This window comes from Protopterus annectens, chromosome 3.part1 (genome assembly GCF_019279795.1).
Source record: "Protopterus annectens isolate FY-2018-M chromosome 3.part1, PAN1.0, whole genome shotgun sequence".
Classification (NCBI taxonomy): domain Eukaryota; kingdom Metazoa; phylum Chordata; order Ceratodontiformes; family Protopteridae; genus Protopterus; species Protopterus annectens.
Window position 1 is genome coordinate 1,456,909,385 of NC_056732.1, and position 16,241 is coordinate 1,456,925,625.

General features: G+C 38.0%; 1 protein-coding gene across 2 annotated transcripts in view; it reads right to left on the minus strand.

Moving 5' to 3' along the window:
• The window catches only part of CFAP69 (cilia and flagella associated protein 69), a 2,033,309-nt gene that overhangs the window by 219,042 nt on the left and 1,798,026 nt on the right, over positions 1-16,241 (minus strand). For both annotated transcript variants that reach the window (XM_044067529.1, XM_044067528.1), the window contains one exon: positions 10,386-10,583. In XM_044067529.1, the coding sequence (XP_043923464.1) occupies positions 10,386-10,583 (198 nt within the window). The remainder of the gene's footprint in view (positions 1-10,385; positions 10,584-16,241) is intronic.

A 16,241-nucleotide genomic window follows, 5' to 3' on the forward strand; every position in this document is an offset into this window, starting at 1 on the left:
AGGCGGCACAGATTAAGGTTGAGTCATCAGCGTATTGGATAACTGTGGTGTTAGGGATGACAGTATGAAGGTTATTAATAAAGATGTTGAAGAGCAAGGGTCCAAGAATAGACCCCTGGGGAATGCCAGTAGGTGTTGGCAGGAAGGAGGAGGTAGAGTTCTTCCATCTGACAGCTTGAGATCTGTCGGATAGGTAACTGGAGAACCAGGAGAGAGAAGAAGGGGCGAGATTAAGGTAAGCCAGATGTAATAGAAGGTGTGTATGGGATATGGTGTCAAAAGCTTTAGAGAGATCAAGCAGTACTGTGGAAACTAAAAGTCCGGAGTCTCGGGCTTGATTGATTGTTTCAAGGAAGGATAGTAAGGCAGTTGTGGTGCTATGGCCAGGGCGGAAGCCATGTTGGGTGGAAGTCAGTAGGTTATTTTGGATTACGAAAGGTAGAAGTTGGTGGTGGACACATTTTTCTAGAATTTTAGATATTGGAGAGAGTAGGGCAATGGGACGGAAGTTGGAAATAGTGGTGTTTTTGCCACCTTTGTGGAGAGGTAGAATGTAGGCTGAACGCCAAAGTTTGGGTACATAAGATTCTTTTAAGGATCTGTTGATTAGGATGCTTATTGGGAGGGCTATACCTTCGGCAGCACTTTTGAGGAAGGAGGAGGGTATGTTGTCAGGGGCATTAGAGCAAGGCTTTAGTTTGGATAAGAGCCTTTTTATAAAAATGGTTGAAACTGTTTTCAGCTGGAATTTAAAAGGGCAGTTATTGTGGTTGTTGGATGTTAAGAGAAGAGTGTTAGAAGGATTATTGTTAGGGAAAGTTTTGGTTAGCTTAGCTATGGTATCAGTGAAGAAAGAGTTGAATTGAGAGCTCAGCTCCTTATCAGTTAAAGTAGGGTCAGGGCAGGGATTATTTCTGGACCCTGGATGGAGAAGGGAGTTAACTGAGCTCCAGAATTGTTTAGGGTTCTTGTTGTTGTTAGACTGAAGTTTATTATAGTTGTTTTTCTTTGTCCAAAATAATTAGTTTTTTTACATGGTTGCAGAGTTGGGTGTATTGGAGCAGGGAAGAGGGCGTTTTGTATTTCTGATAAAGCTTCCAGGATTTGTCCCTGTGGTGCATGATTTGTTTTGTTTCTTTAGTCAGCCAAGGGACAGAGTTGACTTTGACTCATTTGTATCTTGGTGGGTCTAGGGAGTTAAGAATATTTAGGAAGACAGAGTTAAAATGTTCTACAGCATTATCTAGTGGCAGAGTATTTAGGATTTGCCAGTTAATTTGTTCAAGCATATTTGAGAAAATTGTAGGGTTGAAGTTGGTAAGGTTATGAGTTTGAATGAAGTGGTGTTGATAATGAGTGGAGTTTGCAGAGCAGTGGATGAAAGCAGGCAGGTGGTCACTAAAGGTGTCAGGGATAGTGCCAGAGTGAATTATTTTGTTAGGATGGGAGACTAGTATCTAGTCTAAGGTGGACCCTGGGGGATGATTTTTGTTTGTACGAGTTGTTGAATAAATAAGTTGGGTGAAGTTGTAGAGGTTAATGGATAAGGATGGGGATGTTGTGTTGATTTTATTCCAATCAATATTAACGTCTCCTAGAATGTAAGTTTCATATTTTATTTCAGTAGAGGCCCAGAGAAGAATATTTTCAAGGGTAGAAATGTTGTTGCCAGGAGAGATATATAAGGAAATAATGCAGATATGCTTGTGTTTATTTAGTCATAGGAGACCTGCAGTTAGTTCTGTGTTTTTGAAATGAGGGGTGGAGATTTGAAGAGGGATTAGGGAGAGAACGTTAGAGTAGATTAGAGCGGAGCCTCCCCCTTTTTTATTTAATCGGTCATTTCTGAGGATATGGTAGCCAGGAGGTGAGATTTCAGAGTCAGCAATATGGGGTTTTAGCCAGGTTTCGGAGATGGCTAAGATGTCAGGTTGGTTGTGGTTAATCCATGCTTGTACTTGGTGTCCTTTGTTGTTAAGGCTGTGGGCATTGATAGTGAAGAACTTCAGAGTATTAGTAGAGGAAGCACAGGAAGAAAGGGAAGGAGGGGGAGGGTTATTTGTAGTAGGAGATGTAGGGGTGTAGAGAAGGAGTTGTGTGAAATGAGGGGGCTGGGTTAGGATGGATATCTCCTGATAAGGCTAGGAAATTACTGGAGATAACCTTTAGCCTTTTAGGTTTGTATAGTAGGAGGATGTTAGGGTGAAGTGATAGCGTAAGAGTGAAATTTTATGTTGAGGAGAAGAAGAGTTTGGGATGGAAAAGGTGCAGTAGAGTGGGAGGAATGAGAGAGGGGGATATGGAATGGAAGTGAAAGAACAGAAAAGGTTGTAGGTTAGTGCAGGAGGTGGTTTGACCGAGAGGGGGTTAAGGGGGAGCTTTGTGAGAGAAAGAGGTAGCATGATAGAGAGGAGTTAGCAGAAGAAGAAGGGAGCAGGGGGAGAGGAAAGTATGGAGTGTTAGGGAGGGCATATTTGGTATGGAGGAAAAGAAGGGAGAAGATGTAGTAAAGATGACAAGATATTAAGGAGGAGTGGTAGAGAGATAGATAGGAATTTTATTAAATTGCAGAGAGGAGAGGGGGAGATCTTTTTGCAGGGAGGATGTGGGATGGTGGAGTGGGGGGAGGGGAGATAAGAAGAAGACTATGAGTGGTTACTTGATATAAGAGGGAGGGGTAATCAGGAGTGGACCGAGATTGGTTAATTGAATGGGTGGGAGGAGAATGGGAAGGATAAGTGTAGAGGTGCAGGGGGCAGGGTAGGGGAGCAGAGTGAGCCCGCAGGGCGAACAGAGCGGGATAGAGCCAAAGGGAAGAGAATGCAAGGAAAACAATCAGCACAGTGTGAGAACCAAAGGTAAGTTTGGAGAGATGTGTAGGGGGATTGAAAGACTTGCAGAGAAGTAGAGAGGTGGGTAGGTGTCTGGAGGCAGACAGTAGAGGCAGGTGAGAGGCTTTATGAGGATAGAGAAGGGGAGTTTGCTAAGTGAAAAGAGGAATAGGTAGTCCTGGGATAGAAGTGAGGGTGAGGGCAAAGGAGGAGATGCCAAGGGCTGTGTTGGGAGAAAGGATAGGAGTGGGAGAAGGTAGTTGAGACAGTAAGCAGGTAAGGAGTACCACCAAGTGGCCAGTCAGTTAGGAGTAGCAAAGTCCCCTGCCTACTTTGCCCTAATACCACCTCTGGAACATCCCCCAAGAGAAGCACTCATATACAATTGGCCTCCAGGTCTACTATATGCATTCCCTCCAATTCCACTGATACCCAGGTTTTTACAAAAAGCAAAGTCGCTGGGAAGGACTGTTATCCTTATAGCCCCCCATTGGCCTCAACAAATTTGGTTCCCTTTTCTTCACCATCATCTGCTGGAGGATCCATGGATCCTGGACCCAGTTCCAGACCTCCTGACACACCTGTCAGGGGACCTCCATCCTTCACTGCAGTCTCTAAAGCTGACTGCTTGGCTGATGCACTTCCCCAAATAGCCGGGCTTCATTCACTCTCAGATGACACAAGACAAATTCTGTTGTCTTCAAATAAGCCATTCACCAGAAAACTATATCGCAGTAAGTGGAAAAGATTCTCCATTTGGGCCAGTATACAAAAAAATTGACCCTTTCCGAGCTCCTTTGTCATCCACTTTAGAGTTTTTAACAATGATTTTTAAGGAAGGAGCAGTAGCTGCCACAGTTCGGGTTCAGTTAGCCGCCATATCTAATTTCCACCTTGGATTGGATGGGTTAAATATTATGGCCCATAAGTTATCTAAGGTTTTTCTCAAAGGTGTTTTTCACATGAGGCCTCCTGTCAAAACCCCTTATTCTCCCTGGAATTTGAATTTTATGCTATCTCAAATAATTCTTCCCCCCTTCGAACCAGCATTATCTTGTGATCTTAAATTTTTGTCCTGAAAAACTATTTTTCTAGTGGCCATTACTTCTGCCTGCATAGTGTCAGAACTTCAAGCATTATCTATCAGACCTCTTTATATGATTTTCCATGCTGATAGAGTATCTCTCAGAACAAACCCCTCCTTTTTGTCTAAAGTCTGTTCTGAGTCTAATATCAATCAGGTCATTGAGTTGCCAGTCTTTTTTCCCAACCATTCCAAAAATTAGAATACATGCTGCACAAACTTGACGTGTACAGACAGCTCAGACTTTATCTTGATAGTACTAAGGATACTAGGAAATCAGATCAACTTTTTGTATCCTTTTCGGAGGCTAGAAAAGGTAGACCAGTGGCTAAAACAACCCTTTCAAAATGGTTATCGGATTGTATCTCATTTGTTCATGCAACTGCTAACATACCTTTGCCACAAAAAGTAAAGACTCATTCAACCAGAGCCGTTTCTACGTCTTCTGCTTTTCAAGCCAAATTGCCCCTTGATAACATTTGTGCTGCAGCCACTTAGTCTAAGCCTCATACTTTTATCACTCATTACAAAGTGGATAAGGCTTCCAGGGACAGGTCTTCTTTTGGTTCTACGGTCCTGAAAAATGTACTCCTGTGAGCCAGCCAGGATTGCGGGTGCTAGGGACGCTACCCATCAGTGAGAATAAACAGTGAGATTTAACAACTTCACATAAAGAAGTTATGTACTCACCATAACGTTCCATGTGAGTTGTTTATCTCGCCTTTATTCTCACGTCCCTCCCTCCATCCCCCTCCTGGCTGACAGTTGACCTAGAGTCTAGTATCATCCTGGTTGTTCAATACTTCTTCTTCCTTCTTGGGGAGTGCACCCCTTACAGGGGTATATATACACGCAGCAAACAAGATCTGAGGTAATTCCAGCTGTGCATCATGGGATAAGGGGCTTGGTCTCAAGCTACTGGCAAACCTTGAGCTTTGCTAATGGCCGTGTCGGAGCCAAGGATCGGCTCCAAACCCATCAGTGAGAATAAAGGCGAGATAAACAATTCACATGGAACATTATGGTGAGTACATAACTTCTTTTTATGCATATTTAAAGGTAATATTATAACACTGGTGATCTGTTTCTCATGTCAAAAGTTGGATGATTTGCTTACTATTATTAGAAGTAAATCTAGACTTATTGATGATGATTGCACTTGTGCAATTGGCACAGATTGGAAAACTGTTGTATATATTAATGACTAGACTGGTGAAATAAATAATGTTAGGCAAAGGGCAAATAGAACACATTTAAGAAATGATGTGTCTACTGTCTGTAAAGATCATTCAACCCCTATGAAACAAGACAATGTCCCTGACAACTTTGGAATTCTGGATGCAAGTATTCAGCAATCTGAGGATTCAGAGTGTTTAGAAGGAAACAAAACAAAAAAAGAAAGAAGGGAAGAAGTTCACAACAAATAATAAGGAAGGAAAAAGAAAATGATAAATGTCTGTAAAGTAAAGAGAATACATACTAAAAGGACACTACTTTGTCATGTAATGCACAGATTACAGGGAATGATAACATTCTTCTATCAGAAAACATTCAGTCTACAGAAAAAGGCATAATTTTTCCAAATGAGAAGCTATAAAAATGATGCAAGATGCAGGAGAAAAGGCAGAAATCAAAATTGACCTTGGAAGAATGGAAGATCACTACTATAAGAAAAATAAAGAGAAAGACAGATGTTGACTACATGGCTCATATTGTGGATGTACAAGGCCAGGTGGATGAGAATTGTATGCTTGCAAATTTAATATGCAATGAAAAGAGGGGATTAATAACAGTAATGGTGAGGATTAATAACAGTAATGGTGATGAAGATCATTCCTTTGCAACAATTGATAGAGCAGATATTATTGTATTAGAAGTTGAGTATTCTTCAGATCTGGTCAGAAAAGATATTCTTGTAATTGGAGATTCAGTTATTAGAGGAAATGATACTTAAATTTGCTGAGAAGATAATGAACATCAAATGGTGTTATGCTTGCCAGGAGCAAAAATAGAAGATGTGAGACAAGCCTTGGAACGCCTTAATGTAAGGAAGTACGGATCTGTTTTTATTCATGTTAGTACAAATGATCTCATCCATAAGGACTCTGTGACTGTTAGTAGGGAAATTACAGCTCTTAAATAAGTATAGCTTGCACTGCATGATGTATTCTTCACAAATCACACATAGAAAGGATAGTCAGGTCATGGTGAATGAAAAGATTTTTGGGTCAATACCTACATAGAAAAAATGTCCCGTTTTAAAAAATGGAAATGTGTAGAGTATCCAAGCCTAGTTTTGGGCGCAATCTGTTCAGACAGGATAGTGTGCATTTGTCAAGATCAGGGAAGAGAAGTTTTGCAGCAGATATTTTGCAATATTTGACAAACACTAGATAGGATTTTTGTTAGGTTGAAAATGTAACAGTTCACAGATACTACATTTGATGTGTCTCTGATGGTTGTTAATGTCAGGAGCATTAATAATAACTTTTTGTATTGGAAAATTTGCTACGTTTCTACAGGGTTGAAGTTGCTATTGTTTGTGAAGCATGTTTAAAGAACAATGACTGTAACAGACATTATAACAAAAATTCAGGTAGAGGTGTTGTGATAGGGATTAAAGACAGTTATGAGACCTGTGATTATTATATGTTCAGTGATAACACTAATACTATAGAATGTGTAACTATGACAATAAAGACAACCATGGAATATATAACAATTGTTGGAATGTATAGACCACCAAAGTCAAGTGCTGATGACCTGGAGGAATTCATACATTTCTTGCATGAAAGAAACATAGGAAAGAAGAATAATATTAGTTGGGGACTTAAAATTACCAGAAACAGACTGGAATGATATTGGATTCAATAACATAAGTAAGGAAATTATTCACAATGTATGTTCAGAAACAATTGCTTCTGATTTAAAAAAAACTATCAGGGAACTCAACATACTAGACATCATGTTCCTAAAGAAATTACTGTTATTACAAGTCAAGTTTTGCAACCTTTGATGTGCACTCATCATGGGGTTATAAAGGATAATTTGTTGCTAGATAATTCTGCCAAATTGAAATCTAAACCAATGCACAGAAGGTTAGTTACAGATTATAAGGAAGCAAAAATGAACTATGTAAAACTAACTGGAGTGATGTATTCAGTGGAAAAACTGCAGATGGAATATGGAAAGTTTTAAAAGAGAAATTGAGTGCAAAAAATCAAAAAAATGTTTAACATCAGGATCTAGGCATACAACATCAGGCGGATATATTTCCATAAGAAAAAGATACCCGATTAAAGGGGAGAGACAAAAAATATAAGAAATAGAAGAGAGGTTGAACTACAACTTTGAAAACTGAAATAAACAAGCTGGACAAACAAATTAAGCATGGTGTGAGACAAGATCAAGAAAAAATTTAAGCAAATTTATATAAAGATAGTGAGCATAATAGAAAACCTTTTTATAGATACATAAAACATGGAAGGAGTAAAGACATACACATTGATAAACTGTGTGTAGATTCCAAAAAATTATTCTCATGCACAACAGATTATAGATACCTTTACAAAATCTTAGCAGAACAGTTTGGTTCCACAAAGGCAGTGATAATTTGTCCTAATGACACCCAGGTAACCTCAGATACTGGAATCAAATTAGAATATATTGAAAAAGGACTGCACAAATTGTATCCAAACAAAGCACAGGGAGGAGATGGAATTAGTGATAATGACCTGAGGACACTTGAGCAAGAAGCTACAGCACCATTATAGCTATTATTTACCAGGTCATATAAATATGGGGAGATTCCTCAACAATGGAGACGTGTGCTTATTAAACCTGTCTTTAAAGGGAAAGAAGAGTAGGACAATCCCAGAGTCATACAGACTCTTAAATCTACTTTTAGGTTGTGAAAAAATAATGGAGAAAGTAATATTGGATAAGTTATTGTCAGAATTGGATAGGTTGGGACAAGAAACCATATATCAGCATGCTTATGTTAAACATATATCTATTACCACCTGTAACATGATGTTCTATAACAATATAATGAAAACTATGAATGCAAAATTGTGCTGTAATGTAGTTTATATAAATTTAACTTCAGCATTTGACAGGGTCATACAAAAACACTGATCAATAAAGTAGAACAACTAAGTATCAATGTACTCTTGATAAGATGGATAGCTGGATGGCTTACAAATAGGACATGGCAGGTATCATAAAGCAGTTGGACAGCTGAAATTATTGGTTACAGTCAGGGTGCCCCACAGGGCTTTGTCCTAGACCCTTACATGTTAAGATTGTATCTTTCAGACTTTTTTTATCTGAGGTGTTCTACACTCTATATGCAAATGTCCTGATATTGGGTAAACTGATTACATGTGTTACAGATAGGGTATGTCTGCAAAAGAACTTGAATAAATTGATCATTTGAGCACAGGAGAATAATATGATGATAAATACATCAAAAACTAAACATATGAGATATGGGAGACATAAACTGAAAGGTGAATATTTAATACAGCATACAGTGATTGAAACTGTTGACTCATTTAAGGACCTGGTTGTATGGATAGATCCAGCTTTGAGTTTTTTTTAATCATATCAACCAATTGGTTAATAACAGCTGTAGAACTATAGGTTGTATAAAAAGATTTAGAAAGTTTAGGAAATCAGAAATGATGAAGTCATTGTTTTTTAGTTACATTAGACCCAAACTTGAGTAAGGAATAACAATATGGAAACCTTATAAGAAAACAAGCATGAGTAAACGGGAAAGAGTACAGGGCAAATATACCAAGGGCATCCATGGATATAATAATTTAAGTTATTATGAATGACTAAAATATCTGAATTTGTACAGTACCTCTTACACATATCTAAAAAGAGATCTAATTCCAGTATATATGGCATTTAGAGACAACTACCTCTGGGAATTTTTGAGGTTATCAAAAAGTAGTAGAGAATCATCAGACACACTATGCAGAAGATTCTATAGGAATGAAAAATTTAACAATTGTTTCTTTGAGAGAGCAGGTGATGCATGGAACAGACTACCAAGTTACATTAAAACAAATAGTGGTTTGGATAATTTTAAGAACAGCTTGGACACTTTTTATGGGAACAAGTGTTTTTGGTATACTGACAGGCTAGAAGGGCATTAATGCCATGCTTGAAATACTTGGATGTATGCATGTAATTGGAAGGAAATCATCAATGCTTTCACAAAAGCTGAAATTGGTGCAGATGGAGATGCTCACATTGGAGCAATGGGCTCCAAAACACTCTGTTCCAATAGAGGGCATGGGTAGGGAGCAATAGATGGAGAGAAGAGGGGATCTTCTCTTGTCACTCTAGAAACAGAGGAGGATGAGAAAATGAATATACTGGTTTGCACTTTAACCAGTACCATCATCATTTTCTCTCAATCAATACAAAATGAGTGACTGCAAATAAACCTAGAGAAACAAACTGTGACTGTGGATAGTGGATTTGACTCTATATACAAATATAATTCCTTCTCCAAAGAAAAAATACTGACTCTCTTCTCAACAGATCTGCCAGAGACAAATTAAGACTTTAAGATGAAGGGTCCTAGTAGGCTCTGGCTGATCCTGAAAGGCTGTGGAAGAAGTCTCCTGAGAGTGACAGAGGTATTTCTGGGGCCCTTTTGACACTGAAATAGGGGACCCGCCTGACTCTCTGGCCACCTCTATATCCTCATGTTTCCTTTTCTTTTTTCCAGGCTTGAACTAGACTAGTCAGGGGTAACAATCCTTTGAAAACTAGATTCATTTCTCTTACAATGTCCTGGAGCTGAATTTATCACAAATGTCACATTATCTAAATATTCCATCGACAGGCACACCATTCATAAAGAGTGAAAGCCCGAGGGGAGGGGGTAAGGTGTGGGGGTGTGGGGAGGATTTATGGTCATATTTATAGAATCTGAGGATCTTTGTGTGTTTATCCATAATAAAAACACAAAATAAGTAGTACCAGAATAACAAATATGACTAGCAAATCATCTCTCTCCACCAAAGCATTACTAATTTAGGTCAGAAAGTTTCAACCTACTGAAACGAGATAGCAAAAAGACCGGTGCAGGAAAATCTATACAGCAAATTAACTAATTATTTTAAGTATATGCTAATCAGAATGACAGAAAAAATGAAAAGATATGACCTGAAGCCAAGTGGAATGTTTAGAAAAGAGATTACTCTGATTGTTATCAAAATTGTTCTCCTACCAAATGAACCTGGGAGCATGTCCTGTTGCTGTCTCATACATGGCAAATGACAAGTAAAAAGAAGAGGAAGTGTGGTGCATTATGGGAGCTAAGGGAAGAGTTTTAGAGGTTGAGACAGTCTTAGAGGTGCCTAGTGACCGCTGCCTGCGGCTAACCAGGATCAAGTAGCATCAGTATTTTGCATCTACTCTGCTCTGCATTTAAATGTTTCACTTACCTCTGCATACATCTGTTTTTCATCTTGAAAGTCCTGCTGCTGTTGACTGTCAAGTATCTCAGCTTGTAGGCTGGCAACATCCCTGCCAACATCCTTTGATGTCTTCAATATAGTTTCTAAGGCTTCCTGATCTGGTGTAACAGGCCTCATTTCTTCTGCATTGAGCTCTATGGCAATTTCTTTCCATATCTCCCCAACCTGTTATTGTGTGGAAATATAATGTTATTTACATGAAAATACATAGGCTAAACTCACAGCTTTCATGGCATTCAATGTTCATACTGATTTAAAGATGCACAATTACACATTTTCTGCAGTATGTGATTTTTTTTAAGCAGGAAAGCAAAATATATAACTCTACCTACTCTAGGATTCAGTGATGTTGTCTGTCATTTAATTCACCAAAAATTGAAAATGAATACTATTCATAGCCCAAGCAAGGCAGGTATTAATGATATTACTATCAACTCATCTCGTTTTATACTCAGAATAAGATGATAATGTTGACAGGGGTCTTAAGTCCAAGAAAGATGTGACAAGAGCTGATTAATTCATTTAAGTAAATGTACTAGCATAACAACTGGATAAAAATTAAAACAGATGCATCAGTAATTCTAATTCACCATATTATATATATTAAGCAAACAACTAAACAGTAATTTAAAACATAAAGGTGTACAGAAGTATTCCATTTAGTAATTAAAAACAACACTGCTACATGGCATTCTGTAATATTAAAACCCGGTCATTTATCTTCAAACACTTTTATTAAACTATCACTTAAGACATAGATGTTCTTACATTAATAGAAAAGAAAGCAAACCATCTTAACATTTTCATATTCATGTGCTATATATACATGTATTTTTTTCTTTCTTTCTGTCTCTCTTTTTAGCAATTATCATTCACTCCAACATTACATAAATTGCTCAATTCTTACCTTCCTTTAAACTGCCCTTCTCCTCCTCCTGAACATTATTTTGCATTTATTGTTCCTACAGATTCCATTTATTTCCATGTAATTTGCTCCTTTCATTTTTTAAAGATTCCATCTGTAGTTATTTTATCTCCTTTACAATATTCAGTACTCCAGTTACAATTTGTTTAAGATTTTGATTGACATTTTCTAGTAGTTGTTTTTTCAGCACCCAACAGCATTAAACTTTAGTAAGGCTTTACTATTTAAAGACAATTTTGATCCCATGTTTCTACTCAAAAATGCAGTTCCTTAGTTACAGCCATGTGCTCTGCCCAACATTTCTGACAGAGTACTCCGTAGGGAATCTTTAAAATCTAACTTGTTACATCCCCCAAAACATGTTCCTAGTTACCTCTGTCTTTCTATCACACCACCAGCATTCATACCTCTCAGCCTCTTAGCACAATAAATCTGGGCAAAGCATAAAACAATGGGGGTACAAAGGTAAAAAAATACGGACAGATTTAGAAAGTTGCTAAAATAACATGATTTTGTTACCATGGATTTTCTGAAGGATAAGACGTCTGAAACTGAAATGTATGTCATTATTTAGTGGCTTCAATCCTTAGTGATTTGCAAGAAAACCACAAGTTTTATGAGGAATTGACCAAAAATATGAGGCAAAAATCTGGACAGTTGAGAGGTATGCCAGCATTTGCCATCTACCTGAGGAAATATACTTTGAAGCCTGCTTAGGGTATAAACATATCTGTGCAGACACTTCAAAGCAAAAATCCTTACCCTCTGAACTTTCTCACATACTTGCAAGTAATATATATGCTCTCCTATTATTCCTTTGTAAATTGCCTCTCCATTCCCTTGACAGTCTTTTCTAACCTCCAATACTTGAGTCTTATGGTTATCAAGAAATAGTTTGTATGGCCTACTAATTATCCCATTTTTAACAGCAGCTTCTGCTCTAGGTTCGACTAAAAACTCTGCCACGGCTGTTTTTTCACTAAAATCAATCCCTGGTAGGGAAGGCAGTCTTTGACCTGCAGTCCAAACTTCATATTAGCCTCATCCCACTCTATTACCTTTGCCGCTCTAGTTATTTGTTCTCAATACCTTAGTTTCTTCACCAGTTTTCTCCAGTAAATTCCAGCCTCCTCTTACCTATTTTCTATATCCCTACCAGCAGCCCAAGATCATAACATTGCATTAACTTTAGTTTGCTTTTGACCAGCCTTTCTTCTCTAGTCACAGTATAAAGCCTGTACATCTTACAAGTAAAAAAGTACTTGTTTGCTTTAACATCTTTAACATATACAGCAGTCATTGATAAACCCCCACCTCACATTCAAAACATCCCTGACTATTCACCACAAAAATGCTGCACAATACAGCATGCGATTTGCATAATGAAATTTTTAAAACAAATAATAAGAACACAAACTGTTTAACTTACCTCCTCAATGCCTCCAGTGTCATTTCAAATACTAATGAAATTAAGTCAGGTATATACTTAGTACCTCACTCACAAGATTAACAATGTCAACAAAACTGCAGTCTTTTCCAACACTTTTTCTTGCAGAGACATATTTCAGATGTCTGTTCCTGTAACCAATGTAACAAATACTTTACAGTATCCAATTTATTCACTAATTTCAGTTTTATGGTCTTCTTCCTGACCTTCTCCGTCTCCTAATACCAGTCTCTGGCCCAAGGCCAAGGTACTCCCAATTCCTCTAGCCAGCTCCTTTGCCTCTTCTATTTCTAAAGTATTTTCTTTTGGAAGAGTGGAAAAGGTTTTACCAACAAAGTCTCTCAAAGGGCTTCACTGTCAGAAGAATGAAAAGCAGAGTCCCACTCCACCCACCAGCCTACTCTTTGCTGGCCAATCATTTTTATTTCTTCCTCAAAAAATGTTTCTGAGTCTCCATGAAAAGTATTCCAAAGACAGATGGATACAATAGCCTAAGTTTCACACCCACCTCCCTATATTCCCTGACTTCTGAGACAAACTTATCTTCTGTCCAGCATACACTGACCAATGTCTGTTGTCTCCATTTCTTAATACCCGTCCCTTCTGCCACAGTTTCATCAGGACCATCTCTTTATGCTGGCACAACCACATCCCCACCAAGACAGGTCTTGGCTGCCTTCCCACGGTCAGGCTGGGAGCACACACATTATGTGCCCCATAAACCAACAAATCCAGCTGCAGAATACCAGTCCAACCATCATCAGTAATCCCATAAAATCAATACAGTTCATCCCCATCCGGTCTCTCCAGTAGAGCAGAAAATCTCAGCCTTTCCCTTCATGCTCTTTCCTCTAATTGCACCATTTTCTGAAACAACTCTTCTTGAAAAGCCACATATAGAGCCAGCAATTTCTTCATTTCAACTTCTGATTTTTGCAGTTTTATCAGTTCATCCAGATAGCTAATTAACTTGCATTTTTTTCAACCTTTTTTTTATTTAAGTTGATATATTCCTTCAGTGTTTAATTTTTTAAACACCTCTGAGTGCATTTGATTTACCCTTTCCTCCAAATCACTGTTAACCACCTCCTGTACCAAAGTTGAAACTTGAACTGATTTTTGAAGAAAGCAACCACTGGAAGTACTCAGAAAACATGAATTTTGCAAAAATATAAATAACTTGACTTCTCAGTGAATTCAGAAGTGGTATACCAACCAATGGTAAACTGAATGTAAGCAATCAGAATTTTATCATCTGTGAGGCTATTATATGCTTGGGCTATATAATTATTATGTTTTTTACACTGCTGTTTTTGCCATCATAAAACTTCATATGAAACATGCTAAAACCATGCAATGTGATGGTCTTCATCATTTCTTCTGTCTGCCATTTGAAGGTGGTGTGCCTGGTACATAAAATAGTTTTGAGAAAGACAATTCTAGTAGACAAGAAGAAAGAAATTGTGACTCCTATAAGAAGTATGTCATTAGTAAGCTGCTGAAAAGTAAACTCACTTGCTTTAACATGCAGTAGTAGTAAATGCTACAGTCCTGCTATCAACCATGTAATTCTCAGCGAAGCCTACTCAAATGTTTCATGAGTAATATTTTCAAAATGTAATTTTATCCTTACATCAGAATCTGTTATGGGTAACTGTGGCTAGCTCATTTCTCTTCTTTATTAGCTTTTCTCAAGAAGGCACATTTTACTTTGTGACAACTGACAAGTCTTCACCTGTGTCAGTTCTGATCCAGTCACCTGTTTGTTTGTATCACTGTGCTCCTCATCTCCCCAGCTATTTTATCAGAATATAATACCTGAGACAAAAGGAGAGCTTCTCAGTTCTTTATGATATAATGGGGGGGGGGGGGGCAATTAAAACTTCACATTATGTCTTCCAGACGTTCCCTGTTGGAACAGTGCCATGTGAAAAGAAAATATGCACGATGGGGAGACTGTTAAACTCACAAAAAAACAAATGAATGATTGAATGAATAAAATAAAAAAGGTAGTTTCACCTTCATTAAACAAATGTGAAAACTGCAGTAAAAAATACACAGTGAACAACATTATCAAAGAATTTGTCATTGTTTTTTGTATCAAAACTAGTACAGCTTTCCTTTCTCCACATACAATGGCAAAACATTTACATTTTACTTGCATATATAATATATAATTGACAGCTGTACACAAAAAATTAATTCTGTTAGGATAATGGTGCACTTATCTTCTAAAATCTTGAACTTAAACATTGACCATGAACAGATAAAAAGGACATGAACATGTGAAGCAAAGACAGAAAAAAAAACCACCAAAAGTGCTGTGTGAGCAATGAAACCTGTTCGTAGAGGAGGAAATGGAAAACAAGACAATTAAACAAATCATAGGCCACATACAATTCTACTAACTGAAGACAAAAAAGGGCAAGATGTACAAAGTTTTCCTTAAAATTGTAGCAATGTATAGTAAGAATAATGTATGTAGGAAATGTTATCACAGAGAGAGTTGTCATGCTTGGTATTAAGGTAAGCTAGGCAACCATGACTAAATTTCACTACAACACATTCCTTCACAGTACATAATTCCTTTAACAACAGGAAACAAGACAGCAAAGGAATTCCTATAGAGAGCCATCAGAAAACAAATGGCATCTCAGTTTATCTAGAAATGTCCTCCACTGACCATAAAAAGTCAATGTCTCTGGCTTAACAGGTAACTATGGGGTTCTATTTGTGCAACAGGTCCTTAGATTCATTTTTCCACTACTAACACTGCAATGCTCCATATGTGTCCGGTCCTTCAGTAACTGCCTTACTCCTTCTACTCCTCCTGTAACTATCTCTTGGTACCTACCCTACCTTTCTTTTGTATCCTTCCTCCTGTCCCACCCATTCATGCTTGCTGGTTACCTTTCTGTATTTACCTCTGCTTGCTAATGTTCTCCCACTTCCTAGTTTCCTGTCTCCCCAATTTCCTCCCCATTTATATGATGAAAAAGGTTGCCATTTTGCTGTGTGCACCCACATTGGTCTATCATTCAGCCATTTGTTACCCTTTTTTAAGCATCCAGCAGCTAGCTTTATATTAATGCATTGTTTACGGGTGTCTATACTGACAGGTACACTAGCATTTTGTAGGTGTAATGCTCTTCTTGTAGAGTATGAGTTGCTGTAGGGACGCTCCTGTCATATGGTAGTACAGTGCTGTTCTTCCTTTTACTGCTGCACCTCTGTTTTCTAATGCAGCCCTGTGCTCGCCAGACAGGTACTATCTCCATCATGATACATTTCTAATTAGATTTCAGATGTTTCATGCAGTACCTCCTAGGATATTAGTGCTGCAAATGTGCACAGTACTTGTTTATGAATTCATTTCATAGCTTCCCAGGATCTAGTACAGATAAAATCAACTGTTATCCTGCAGAAATACAACCACAGAATCAAGATGCAA